General features: G+C 63.1%; 1 protein-coding gene across 1 annotated transcript in view; it reads right to left on the bottom strand.

The window, feature by feature from the left end:
- Positions 1-11079, bottom strand: part of SEMA6B (semaphorin 6B) — a 35994-nt gene extending 24915 nt beyond the window's left edge. Inside the window, exons 1-2 of the mRNA XM_083811385.1 lie at positions 5834-11079; positions 1675-1766 (exon numbers count right to left, since the gene is read on the bottom strand). Coding sequence (XP_083667511.1) covers positions 1675-1766; positions 5834-5859 — 118 coding nt within the window. The 5' untranslated portion in view covers positions 5860-11079. The remainder of the gene's footprint in view (positions 1-1674; positions 1767-5833) is intronic.
- Between the last annotated feature and the right edge of the window lie 1184 nt (positions 11080-12263).

Here is a 12263-nt window from a genome sequence, read left to right as displayed (position 1 = left end):
CAGCCCAGCCCTGCCCGCAGGTGGGGGCTGCAAAAATCGAGTCTGCGTGGGGTGTGCTGAGGAGGAGCATTGCCCTGAGGATGCGCATCGCCCCGAGGCCGAGCATCACCCCAGGGACAAACGTCACCTCGTAGACAAGCATCACCCCGAGGCCGAGCATCACCCCGAGGCCGAGCATCGCTCCGAGGCCCAGCATCGCCCTGAGGCTGAGCTTCCCCCCGAGGCGCTGAGCACCACCCCGAGGCCCAGCACTCCTCCCTGGCGCTGCGGCAGCCGCGGGCTGGCAGAGGACGCCCAGCCACATCGCTGTTTATCTGCGGGGCCGGCTGGAGTTTTGCATACGCCGGATTTACACGTTCCCTTTGAAGCTCTGCCTGCTGCCGGCCCCTTGTGCCTGCCTTGGCGGAGATAACGCGGCTCCCTGCAGCCCCCGCGCGGGGAAGGACGCCGACACCTGCGTGTTTGTGACCCTCCAGGCTCCGTCCCCGAGCCCTGCGCCCTTCCCCTGCACCCCATTGCGTGGCTGGGGCCGGATCCTGATGCCGTGTCCCCCGGTGCCCACCAGGGAGGGCAGCAGCCCCTGGGGAGCAGGGGAGGGAGATGCCACCCTCCTAATGAAAACTAATTGCGACTAATCCTGTCTCATTGTTTACTCAGGGCTGATTTAAGCACATTTCAGGCTAGACTGAGCAGTTGAACATTCCTAATGTATTTTTCTTTCTGCTTTAATGACCTTGTTCCTGCCACCCCGCTGCCGACTCCCTGCTCTGGAGAGCGGCGCGGAGACGAGCGTTAACTTAATCAAGTTCATCCGGGAAGAGGGGAACGTCCACGACTGCTCTGGGGACGGGGGGAAGGAAAGGAGCCCTCCTCGGTCTCGGCTGGGCAGCCCGTTCCTCTCGTGACCCTCATCTGGCTGTGACTGTCACCATGGTGGGCATCCCTTCCAGCTGTTCCCCAACCCCAAATCCAGCTGTTCCCATTGCCAACCCCAAATCCAGCTGCTCCCCAACCCCAGATCCAGCTGCTCCAACCCTAGATCCAGCTCTTCCAATTGCCAACCCCAAATCCAGCTGCTTCCCAACCCCAAATCCAGCTGTTCCCACTGCCAACCCCAAATCCAGCTGTTCCCCAACCCCAAATCCAGCTGTTCCCATTGCCAACCCCACACTGCCCATCCAGCTGCTCTCCCCCTGATGTCAGGGCTCGCCTGCCCACCCCAATGTGCCCCCACATCCCCAGTCCAGCTGTCCCCATCACCATCACGGGGTCGCCCTATCCAGCTTTTCCCCCATTGCCCCAATCCAGCTGTTCCTAAGGTCACCGAGGTCCAGAGGTGCCCCCGATCCACCTCCCTCCCCCTGGCCCCTCTCCCTGGGGTGCTCCCAGCTGTCCCCGGAGCCCAGCTTCGTGTAGGCCGGCCCCGTCCCCGTGTCCCCCGGTCCCCCCCACTCCCGCCCTCAGCCTCCCGCGGAGCCGGGGATATTTTTAACCTCCCCTCCAGCTCTCGCCCGCTCCATTTCTGCGCGAAGCCGGTGACTTTCGCAACCTCCTTTTTATAACTTGGAGACTTTCTGTTCTCCTCCGGCAACGAAAGGAGGCCGGGGAGGCTTCGCGCTCGTGCAGGAGGAGGACATCCCCCCAGGCCTTGACGCCGAGCCCTGGCACGCTCACCTCCTCCTCGGGGGAGTTCATCCTCGCTGCTCCTCATCCACGTGGCATTTCCCTTCTCCCCGTGAAGACTTCGTCTGTTGGGTTTAGGTGCCCTGCAGAGGAAGAGGAGCAGAGCAAAGGGTGTGCAGGGGCTGCCTCCTCACTCCCCTCAGCCTGGATTTGGGGCTCCTAAAGCTCCCAGCCCCGCTGGTGCTTCCCTTGGGGGCAGGAGGGGTTGCCCGTGCAGCACGGTGCCGGGCGTGGGGTGCAGGACCGACCCATGGGACCCCAGCATGAGGCACCGCACGCACCCCCCCCAGCCCCACACCACCTCCGACGGCAGCACTGCACCTCCTGCCCCTTGCCCCACGCGCCCCAATCCTGCCCCGTGCTCCGGTTCCCCCAGCACAGTGCCCCCCGAGCCCAGCCATGGGCCGGAGCCGGCAGCGCCCGCCACGCGGATGCCCCTTGGCAGAGCGGCTCCCGTGGGGGGGGGAAGAGCCCCCTGAGGGGTCTGGGGCCCCGATTGTGCTTTTCCCCTCAAGCGTGGCTAAGCCGGCGCTCGCTGGGCGGCAGAGCCCGGCCCCGAGCATTTTTCCCCCCGGGTAGCTCAGGCAACACCCGCCGGAGAGAAAAGACCATGGGGGCGACATCCCACCCCCCTCGCCGGGTGCCGCCGTTCCCAGGAAGGCGTCGAGCCTCTTTTAGTTTTTTTTTTTTTCCCCCTCCAATGTCTATTTTCCAGATTTCAGAGCAGTCAAGAAACTCAAGCTGTCCTGTTGTAGGAGGAGCAGGGGAGCACCGCGGTGGCGCGGGACCCCGCGGGGTTCGCTCCCCCAGCCAGGACTAAATCCCCTTACGCAGCACCGGCAGAACTCAAGGACGATCCGAGTCAAATAGGCTGCTTTATGGCGAGTTACTATGAAATGATTCACTCCGAGCTTTGAAGTGGAGTAAACAAATAGCCCTAAATGGTTAAAAACCCAATTAGGTTGGAAAAAAAATCCTGCCATTTCTTGCATCTAAGAACTGGAGTTAAGGTCAGCTCTTTCCTTTTCTTAATACGCGATTTTTTACCTTGATATCGTTTTTGCCTGGGCTGTCAGCCTGCCAGTAAATGGCCTCTTTTGTCTTTAGCCCTCCCCCCTTCCTTTCTTTTGAGGAAAATCCACTCCTTTTTGGCGCTGGGTTAGCCAAGCCAACCTCCCCAGCCCGGCACCGTCTCTTTGATCCCGGTGGGTCCCCACAGGGGCAGGCGCAGGAGTGCTGGGTTTGCCAGGATCCTGGACCCACAGGTGCTGCTCAGGGTTCGGTCCCCAGCTCTGAGCAGTGCCCCCCTGCCCCCCCAAGTGCACTGCACCAAAAATTCCCCCCCGCCTTGGCCTCCGAACCCGACGAGGGCTCAGGGCTGGACCCCACCCAGGGAAGCCTTCGGCCTCGTGCTCATCGCCCCCGCACGCCGCTGCCCGGGCTCGCTGCCACACAGGGCTTTGCGCCGATCGATGCTCCAGCCTCTCTTAACACCTCGCAGGGATCGATGGACAAGGCAGGGAATTGCCAGTACCGCGGGGACTTCGCGAACATCGCTAATCCCCCTCGCTCAGGGAGGCTCAGCCTGCAGCCGCCCGCCTTAACCCTGCCCCTGCCACGGCTGCCACCGCCCCGGGACACCACGAAGAGGGGACCGTGGCCGGCTCCGGGTGAGGACAGCGGAGACAGGATGGCGCTGGGCTCCCAGGCTGCGCACCAAGAGCCAGGGATGGGCTCTCAGGCAACATCTCCCAGCGCTGTCCATCGCTGCAGCCGCTGGGCGCAGCCACGGCACCCTGGGGTGCTGCGGGGTGCCACCCACCCTGGGGGAGCAGGGTGCGGGCAGCACCCACCCCGGGGATGCTGAGGATTCGGTGTGGGCACACTCGGGGTGTCCCAGCCTCCCCGAGCAGCCGGCGGTGAAAAACGAGCGCGGTTCCCTTGACCTATTTTAGGCGCCCGCTCCAGTCTCTGCCTCTCCTCCATCTGCAAGCAGCTCCGCCAGGAGACAGCCACCAAGGAAACACCAAAACCCGCTGAAATCTCCCCAAAGCTGGAGCCTGCTGATGGCACCCTGGCTGCAGGGGAGAGGTGCAGGTACCCCACTTCTTCGTGCTCTGGTTACATGATGTGTGTCGAGGTTCAGCAGTTTCAGGCTCCCCGGCACCCTAAAAGCGGTGCAAACGGGCATCGGGGTGCACGGGGCTCAGCTGCTGACCCCATGGGCACGGCCACAGCGGGGTCTGGGCTGGGACAAGGCTCCTGTGCTGCAGGGGTGGTGGATTCTGCACTGCCCAGCTCTCAGGAACGCCACAGCATCCTTAAACAGGAGCAGGAACTGGCTTAGCTAGAGCCTGCTGGTGCCAGGGACCCGCTGAGCCCCATTACGGCTCCGCGCACGCTTGATTTAATCCCTGGGCAAGCAGGATCAGGGTCCTGGGGTCCCCCCGGGCAGGGCTGCCAGGGACCACGGCACCTCCCAACCTGGGAGCTGGATACCGTCCTGGGAACTCAACTTTCGAGGAAAGCAGTGCGGAGAAAGGGAAGATGACGCTGGAAAGGCTCCAAGATCAGCCGCGCTGATACGAAACCATAAATTATCCTCCCAGCTGAGCACGCTCCGGGGAAAGGCAGCCCCTCCGAAAAGCCGGCGCTGACCCCGACACCGCCGCCTCCCCCGGCTCCGGGTAAATCGCCGTGAGCCACCCACTGCTGTCGTTAACGGGAGCTGGGATTTCTCATAAATCCAGAGCCAATAATTAACGGGTGCCCGTGGCCGGGGCTGCTCCCCGCATCCGTCACGGCAAGCGACCCCAGGGCCAGCAGGGCTGGTGCTCGCCATAAATCACGGGCACGGAGGCTCCGCAGCTGGCAGGGCCACTCTCTGTCCCCGTGGCACGAGCTGGTCCCCTGGCAGAGCAGGAACCCCCCCCCCAATTCCCCAGGGGGACAGGGACAGCCACGACGCGATGAGCGGCGTGGAGAGCAGGGAGCGCGGCGACGCGCTGCTCGGCTGGGGCAGCTCCTGCTCCCTTAATCCCCCTCCAGCGAGCGTTAACGAGCGTGGCTTTCCGCTATACCTGCGACATAATTACACCCAGGATGAAGTGGGGAGCGATACCACGCGTTTAATTAATAACTCGGTGCAGCTGAGAGCCGCACGCGCCGCTGGCGGCGGGCAGGAGCGCGGTGCCCCAGCACGGGGGGGTTTGGGATGAGCAGGTTTTGGGGCGCAGAGGTGGCCACGGACACGGCTAAGGGTGGGAAACGGGGGCCAAACGCCAACATTTAAATAATAAACCCCGGCTATTAGGGGGAGCCGTACCTGGGAGAGCAGGCCAGCGCTGGCGGCCAGCCGGGTAATTAGACCGCAGCTGAAATGATGAAAAGATATTTGCAGGCTTTGAGGCAGAGCCTTTGAAGCTGTAAATCCTGTGAAGGCAGCATCACCGCAAGGACCCACGGGGAGATATTTACCCAGGACCTGCTTTTCGCTGCGCATGCAGTGCCCCGAGCCTATAAATAAACAGGCTCTGGAGGACAAAGCCCCCCCGGGAGGTGCTGAGCCCGGGGCAGAGCCACGCTGCCGGGTTCGGGGTGAGCAGGGCATAGCTGTGGGGTGCTTGGGGTGAACAGGGCGTACTGGTGGGGTGCTTGGGGCCAGCCCTGCCCCGGCAGGGGTAACGCACCGGGCACCACCGTGGCCCCGCAGCTCAGCTGGGGTTAATCCTGCACCGTGCTGAGTGCCTGAGCCCCGTCCTGCAGGCAGGTGAAGGGGATCAGTGTCGGTGCTTTTGGGACGGGCGAAAAGGCCCCGTTTAAACCAGGCGACGGATGCTTCAGCAAGGGGGAAAAGCGGCACCGGGTTGGGGCTGGCACCGCGGCCGCCAGCCTGGCTGGGTCTGCGTCCCTCCAGCCCCAAAACACACACGGGGGGGGCTCGTTTTAAAACACCTCCCCATCACCGTTGCATCTGCACACCCCCGCGCACACGTGGCGTGCACGCACACCCACCCCCTGCACACACACCCCGTAACGGGGGGCAGCGAGAGGAGCGGGGCTGCACCCACCGGTGGGTCCGGGGTGGACAAGCTCCTCGTGTCCGGACGAGCCACCCCGCACCTCCCCAAGCCGCCTCCGTGGCACTCACCAAGACCCTGCAGAGATGGAGCTCATTCCCAGACCCCCACGGCACCGGCCGGCTGCTGAACACGTGCGGGTTGGTGCAGAAGCACCAGCCTGGTCATCCCGAGGGACGCAACCAGGAGCATCCCAGGGCACGGGTGCTGGAAGGTGCCTGCCCTTGGAGAGGGTTGGGAAGAGCCTCGGCTCCCGGCCCCCCCTGCCCCGTAAACCCACGGTAATGGGGTCTTGGGCTGGCCGTGCCGAGCAGCGGTGCTGGGGGATGCCAAAAGGCAGGAAGCCACAACGCGCGGACGGACGGACGGACAGACCCCAGCAGGAGAGAAGCAGCAGCTCAGCACAGGGGTAATTAGCAGCTCACAATTGCAGCTACTCATTAGGGGCTCCCCCCACCCCCCCCCACTGTTGCGCTCCGTGCAATTAGTCGCTAAGTAACGCGGGGATATTTATACCCCGGTGAGGAGCGGGGACACATCGCCGCCAGGATGCTCGGGATGGGGCCTGGCTGGCCTGGGGACGGGGACATTTGGGGACAGTCACCAACTACGGCCACTGCGGCCAGCCCACGGAGCTGGGGTCAGCACCGCCAGCACCCACCCAGCACCAAAAGGGCACCCCAGGAAGCATCCCCAGGGACCAACCATGGGGACACCCCAACCCCATGGGGACACCCCAAACCCCTTGGGGACACCCCAACCCCATGGGGGACACCCCAACCCCATGGGGGACACCCCAAGCCCCTTGGGGACACCCGTGACATTGCCACCCCCAGCCCTGGGACGCAGCAGCCCCCGCCACGGGGAGCTGCCTGCTCTGAGACTCATTCCTGGAGGGAAACGTTTTACTTTCCCTCTCACCCCGCCCTAATTAATTGTTTTAATTAAGGAAATGCCATTTCCACTCCCGACTGCCATTTGCCTGGAGAAAAGTCGCTAATTACGGTGAGGAGAAAGCCCCGTGCCTTGTTAAACCATCCTCAGGCAGCTGGGGGGGGTGCGTGCGTGGGGGGGGGCTAAAAATATATGGAAAAGGGAAAACAAGCGAGAGCTGACACGCGACGGAGCGGAGGGGGCTGCAGGTGCTCAGGACCCCCCTCAGCACCCCGAGGTGCCCGGGAATGGGAGTCGGGGGCCTTTGTCCATCACCCAGGGCCGGCGCCCACCTTGTCCAGCTAACGAAGCCCCCTCGTTAGGGTGTCACCGGCCGGGACCCTGCCTGGTAATGGTGCTTTAAAGCCCAAGTTTGCCAATTTCTTGGCAAATGTCTTTACTGGGCTTTGTCAGCAGCGCAGAGGAGCTTGCACCGCGTTACGTTTTCTGCTAACAGGTTTCATGAATTTTAATGGGCGACTGCTGCTGGGTTCCTTCGGCAGCACCGAGTTGCTTTTTACCCGCGTCCCTTCGGCTCCTTTTCCTCCCCCCTCGGGCTTGCTGCTGGACCTCGGCCCCTCCAAACCCCCCCAAAAAAATCCCCCCGCTGCCTGTGAGGAGCTCGATGGCCTCAGGGGGAGGCAATGCCCCTCGGGTCGGGCTCGGGGGCTGTTTGCTGTGGGATGGTGCTGGTGGCCCCGGGCACCTCGGTGGCTCTCTCGAAGCCGGTGGATGCAAACGGTCCAGAGACGCCACTTCGGAAGCATCCGTCTTTATTAGCAGCTGCTCAACATCTCCCCGAGGGACGATAAAGGAGGGAAGCAACTTAATCAAAGTCACGCAGCCAAGTGCGGGCAGGCACGTCCCTCCCGGCCGCCCCACCGCGGCCTTTCCCGTCACCTCGCTGCCGCTTCCCCGGTGCTGCGGCGTCCTCAGGTGCTCCCGCCTGGTGGCAACGTCCCTCCTGGTGCCACGCAGCCTTGTGACTGTCCCCCCTGGTCCCTCAGGGACCCCGGTAACAGCATCCCTCCTGGTCCCGTAACCATGTCCCTCCTCGTCCCTCCTGGTCCTCCAGCAGTGTCACTCCTTCCTGGCCCCGGAGTGATGTCCCTCCTGGATCTCCAGGAATGTCCCTTCTGGCCCCACAGTGACATCCCTCCTGGATCTCCAGGAATGTCCTTCCTGGCCCCATGACGATGTCCCACCTAGATATCCAGGAATGTCCCTCCTGGTCCTTCCTGGCCCCACAACGACATCCCTCCTGGATCTCCAGGAATGTCCTTCCTGGTCCCTTCTGGCCCCATCCAACGATGTCCCTCCTGGTCCTCCGACAGTGTCCCTTCCAGGTCCCTCCTGGCTCCACAATGACATTCCTCCTGCCCTGTGACAACATCCCTCCTGCTCCCTCCTGCTCCCTCCTGCTCCCTCCTGGCCCCATGCTTCTCCCAGGCTGGGGGTGCTCCCGGCAGCCCCCCCTCGCAGCCCATCTCCAGAGCCCAAGGCTGGCCACCACGGAGGTTTCTCTGGATCCAGCCTCTCCCCCCATCCTCTCCCCGTTGCCGTCACCGCCTAAAGCCGCTTCCCCTTCCCGGCGCAGCAACATCCTGGGGGATCCCGTTGGACTTCATCAGGATTCAGGCTGCCTGGGCGAGATAAAACCCCGTGGCTGCCACGTCACGCCGGCTGCGGGGTGTTGCGGTGGGATTTAATCCTTTTGAAGGCTGCTCGGCTGCGGCTGCCTCCAACGCTGGCGATAACAAAACCATCGGCGGCTGCCGCCGCATCCCGGGGCTCCCGCAGGGGACGAGGAGCCGGCGCTGCTCCCGCTGCCACGAGGCAGGGACAGGGACACGGGGCAGGGGGATGCTGCGCGATGCCGGTGCTGGTGGCATCGCAGGACACCGTTGGGGGGGGGTGATGGTGGTGGATTTTTCTTCCCGGCTCATCCTCGCGCTGTGATTTCCGTCGTGCTGAGAGCTGCCTCGGAGGCAGGGGGTGCAGCCAGCGTGGTTTGCTGCTTTGCCGTTGAGAAACGAGAACAAAAATAGAGTTGGGGGGGGGATTTTATGGGGTGAATTTCTGCTGGGAGCAGGGTCCCTGACTGCAGCGTTGCTGGGGGCTGCCTGTGACCCCCCCATCTGGCACCAGCCCCATCCAGCGCCCCCGAGAGGTGGGGGCTCCAAGGTCTTGGATACAAACACCCACGTGCAAAACTGAGTGTGTAAAATGGGAACAAAGGGGGAACGGGGCCGTGACGGTGTCCCCCACCCCTCCAGACGCTTTTGGGGTTGGAGCAGGGTCTGCGTCAGGGACGGCGGTGGGCATGGCCGCTGCCCCAGGGGCTTTCCGTGCTGCGCAGGGACGCGGCCGTGCCGGTGCCATGCCATTAGTCCCGTAATTGAGCTTCACGAGCATTGTCTAAAATTTCCGTCTCATCAAGCAGCGCTTGCAGCAGCTCGGGGCATCCTGGGGGGATACGAGCACGTGTCACCTCGAGGGAGATGGCTCTGGGACCCTGGGACAGGGACTGGGCACGTGCCGGTCCCCTTCTCCGTGCCTTTGTGGCTTTCCTGGCGGTTTTTGGCAGGGCTAAAATGAGCCTGTCCTGCTCCCCCATCCTCTGCTCCCCCTTCCCCTGCCCTGGCACAGGGGTGCTGGGCACACTCGGGGTGCTCAGGGCAGAGGGAGGCCCCCAGCAGCTTCCAGCCAGAGCTGGAGGGCTCCGAGCCTGGGCACCAAGCCCAGGACGGGGGATCTAAAATCTGGCAGAGGTTTAAGGGTGGCATCGGCACTGAGACCAGGGCCAGGGCTCACCTAACAACTCACACAGCCGCCTGCCTGCTGCCATTCCCCAAAAATTCACGTCCTGGCTGTTGCTGGGGACTGGCAGGGACAGGGTCACCCCCGGCATCCGGACAGATCCAGCCACAGCGAGACCCCAATATCACGGGGCTGGGAAAGTGTTGGGCATGGGGTGCGTGGGGTCTCGGGGGCAGGTGCGCTGGGGTGGCCGCAGGGGGCTGAAACCCCGAAGACGGAGGCAAGAGAAGAGGCAGCAGCTGCTTGGAAAGCACCGAGAGCAGGCACAGCCCCACCGCCTGCTGCCCCACGTCGGCAGCACCCCCGTGCCACCCCCAGCCTCCTCTCGCTGTGCCCCAGCCCGGTGACATCCGACGTGGGGCGAATTGTCCCGGCTGGGCTGCCACCGCCGCTCCAGAGCCCGGCTCTTCAATCACAGCTTGCTGGGCAGCCCAGCGCTGCCGGAGTTCAATTTTTCTGCGGTGATTACAATTTAAAAAGCAGCTCCCCTGACCATTAAATCAAAATGAAATTGATTGGAGGCAACAAAGGGAAGAAAAAAAAAAAAAGGCAAAAGGAAAAGAGGGAGGAATTTTCACCGCCACCGCCGTGGTGCACACACATGGCCCCGGGCGGTGCCACGCTGCTCCCTGGGGACAGGGACACCGAGGCTGGCTTGTCACCGGTGCCAGGGCCGGTGGCACACCCGGAGCAGCGGCTGGGCTGGGGACAAGTCGGGCGTTGTGGTGGGACACCAGCAGGGCGCTGATTCTCGCCGCGGACGCGCCTGGGTCCTGCGGGGTTTTCCGCCCCGCTGGGAGGACGGGGCAGGGGCTCAGGTCCAGCCCCTCCCTGCCAAACCCCAGCCCCTCGCTGCAGCTCTGTCCTTGCTCTGGGGGATGTCTTCGCCCCCATCCTGCAGCCCCAGCCCCGTGCGGGATCCCCAGGTGCTCCTCTGCACCCCCAGAGCCCAGCACAGCGCAGGCACGGTGCGGGCAGCAGGGCTCGGGGCATCCCTGGCGGTAATTAACGAGCTAAACGAGCTCACGGCCTGACCCTGGGCTTGTACCATCGCTCACTTCACTGGGCTAAGCAGGAATTACACCCCGGGATCCAGCTCTCCAGGAGGAACCGGGATCAGCCACTGGGAGCGTCCCCGCGGCCACCCCAGCACCGGTGCCGGGGCTCTCTGGGTGCCCCCGGGCTCGGCTCCTGGGGCTCTCCCGGTGCCAGGCCACAAACCCCGGGGCTCTCTCGGTGCCCCAGGCCGTGGATCCCATTCTGTCCCAACACCGCAGGGCTGGGGACCGGGGAGGGAGTGGGGCTAGGCTGGGATTTTGCAGCGATGCGAAGCTCAGCTCCTGTCACTGGAAGCCAAGCTGCCCTGGTTCGGCCGACCCAAGGCGCGGGGTGTTTTCCTACGGATCATTTCAGCTCCGAGCCCCTCCTTTTTTTTTTTTTTTTTCCTTCCCACTCCTCCCTTGTTTTTTGGTCAACTTCTGAACAAAAAGTACTGCTTTGGAATGACCTTCAGTTTCCAAAGCGATCGAAATAACATTTTTCTGGCAAAGCGTTTGGCTTTGTTTTGTTTTGTTTTTTTTTAAATGCTGCTAGAAATCTCTTGGCGCTCTCCGATCCCTCCAGCTTTGCTGCTGGCCACCGCCAAATCCCCACGGATTTTGGAGCTGTTCCCACCCTGCTCCAAAATTTGCCTTTTTTTCCTTTTTTCTGAGGAGCTTCAGCAAAACAGCTCCACGTGGGGAAGCCGACCCTCCCTGCTCCATCTCCACCCTGACAGATGTTGCTGGGCTCGGCCGAGATTTGGGGAGGAAGAAAACGATCCCGGTCTGCCCCGTGGCTCCCTCAGCCAGGAAAAACCTGTTCCAGGAAGGGTGTGTAGGACGGGGGTGAAAGAATGGGAAAAGCTGGATAATTCCTCCTCTAAGCCTGCGGTGTCGCTGCCCTGGCACAGCAGATGGGTGTCACGGGAGCGTGGTCCCACCAAAAACCCCCTGTCCTCCTGCCTGGGCTCATTTATTCGTTCATTTTCACAGCAGCCCTCCTTTTTACAGCCTCTGTAGGTGATGCAGGGTAAAAAGGGGTCAAAAAAGGGGGAAAAAATGAGGTGCAACAAGGGGAGGCTGCTTGCTTGCAGTCTCTTGGCAAGAGGATGCAGGTGTCCCCCCCAGCCGAGCCGTGTGCTCGCCATCAGCCCCCCCCAGGGAGGTTCCCAATTCCCCCAACCCGGCTGCCATCAACCAGCCCCGAACCCCATCACCCAGACCCCATTCCCATCACCCAGCCCCGATCCCAATAACCCAGCCCCAATCCCGATAAAACAGCCCCAATCCCCATCACCCAGCCCTAGTCCCAATAACCCAGCCCCAATCCCCACCAGCCAGCCCCAATCCCCACCACCCAGCCCCAATCCCCACTACCCAGCCCCAAACCCCATCACCCAACCCCAATCCCAATAATCCAGCCCCAATCCCCATCACCCAGCCCCACCGTCACCCAGCCCCGATCCCCATCACCCAGCCCCAATCCCAATAACCCAGCCCTGATCCCCACTGCTCAGCCCCACCATCACACAGCCCCAATCACAAAAACCCAACCCCAACCCTAATAACCCAGCCCCAATCCCAGTAACCCATCCCCGATCCCGATAACCCAGCCCCACCACCCCCAGCCCCAGCCGCTGCGGCTGCGCCACCTCCCGCCTCCCCCCGACGAGATGGGGATGGAGAGGAGCGCGGGGAAGCGGTGCGC

The sequence above is a fragment of the Anser anser genome (assembly GCF_964211835.1).
Source record: "Anser anser genome assembly, chromosome: 25".
Taxonomy (NCBI): Eukaryota; Metazoa; Chordata; class Aves; order Anseriformes; family Anatidae; genus Anser; species Anser anser.
The sequence above is the reverse complement of the archived record's forward strand: the minus strand, read 5'-3'. Positions and strand labels throughout refer to the sequence as shown.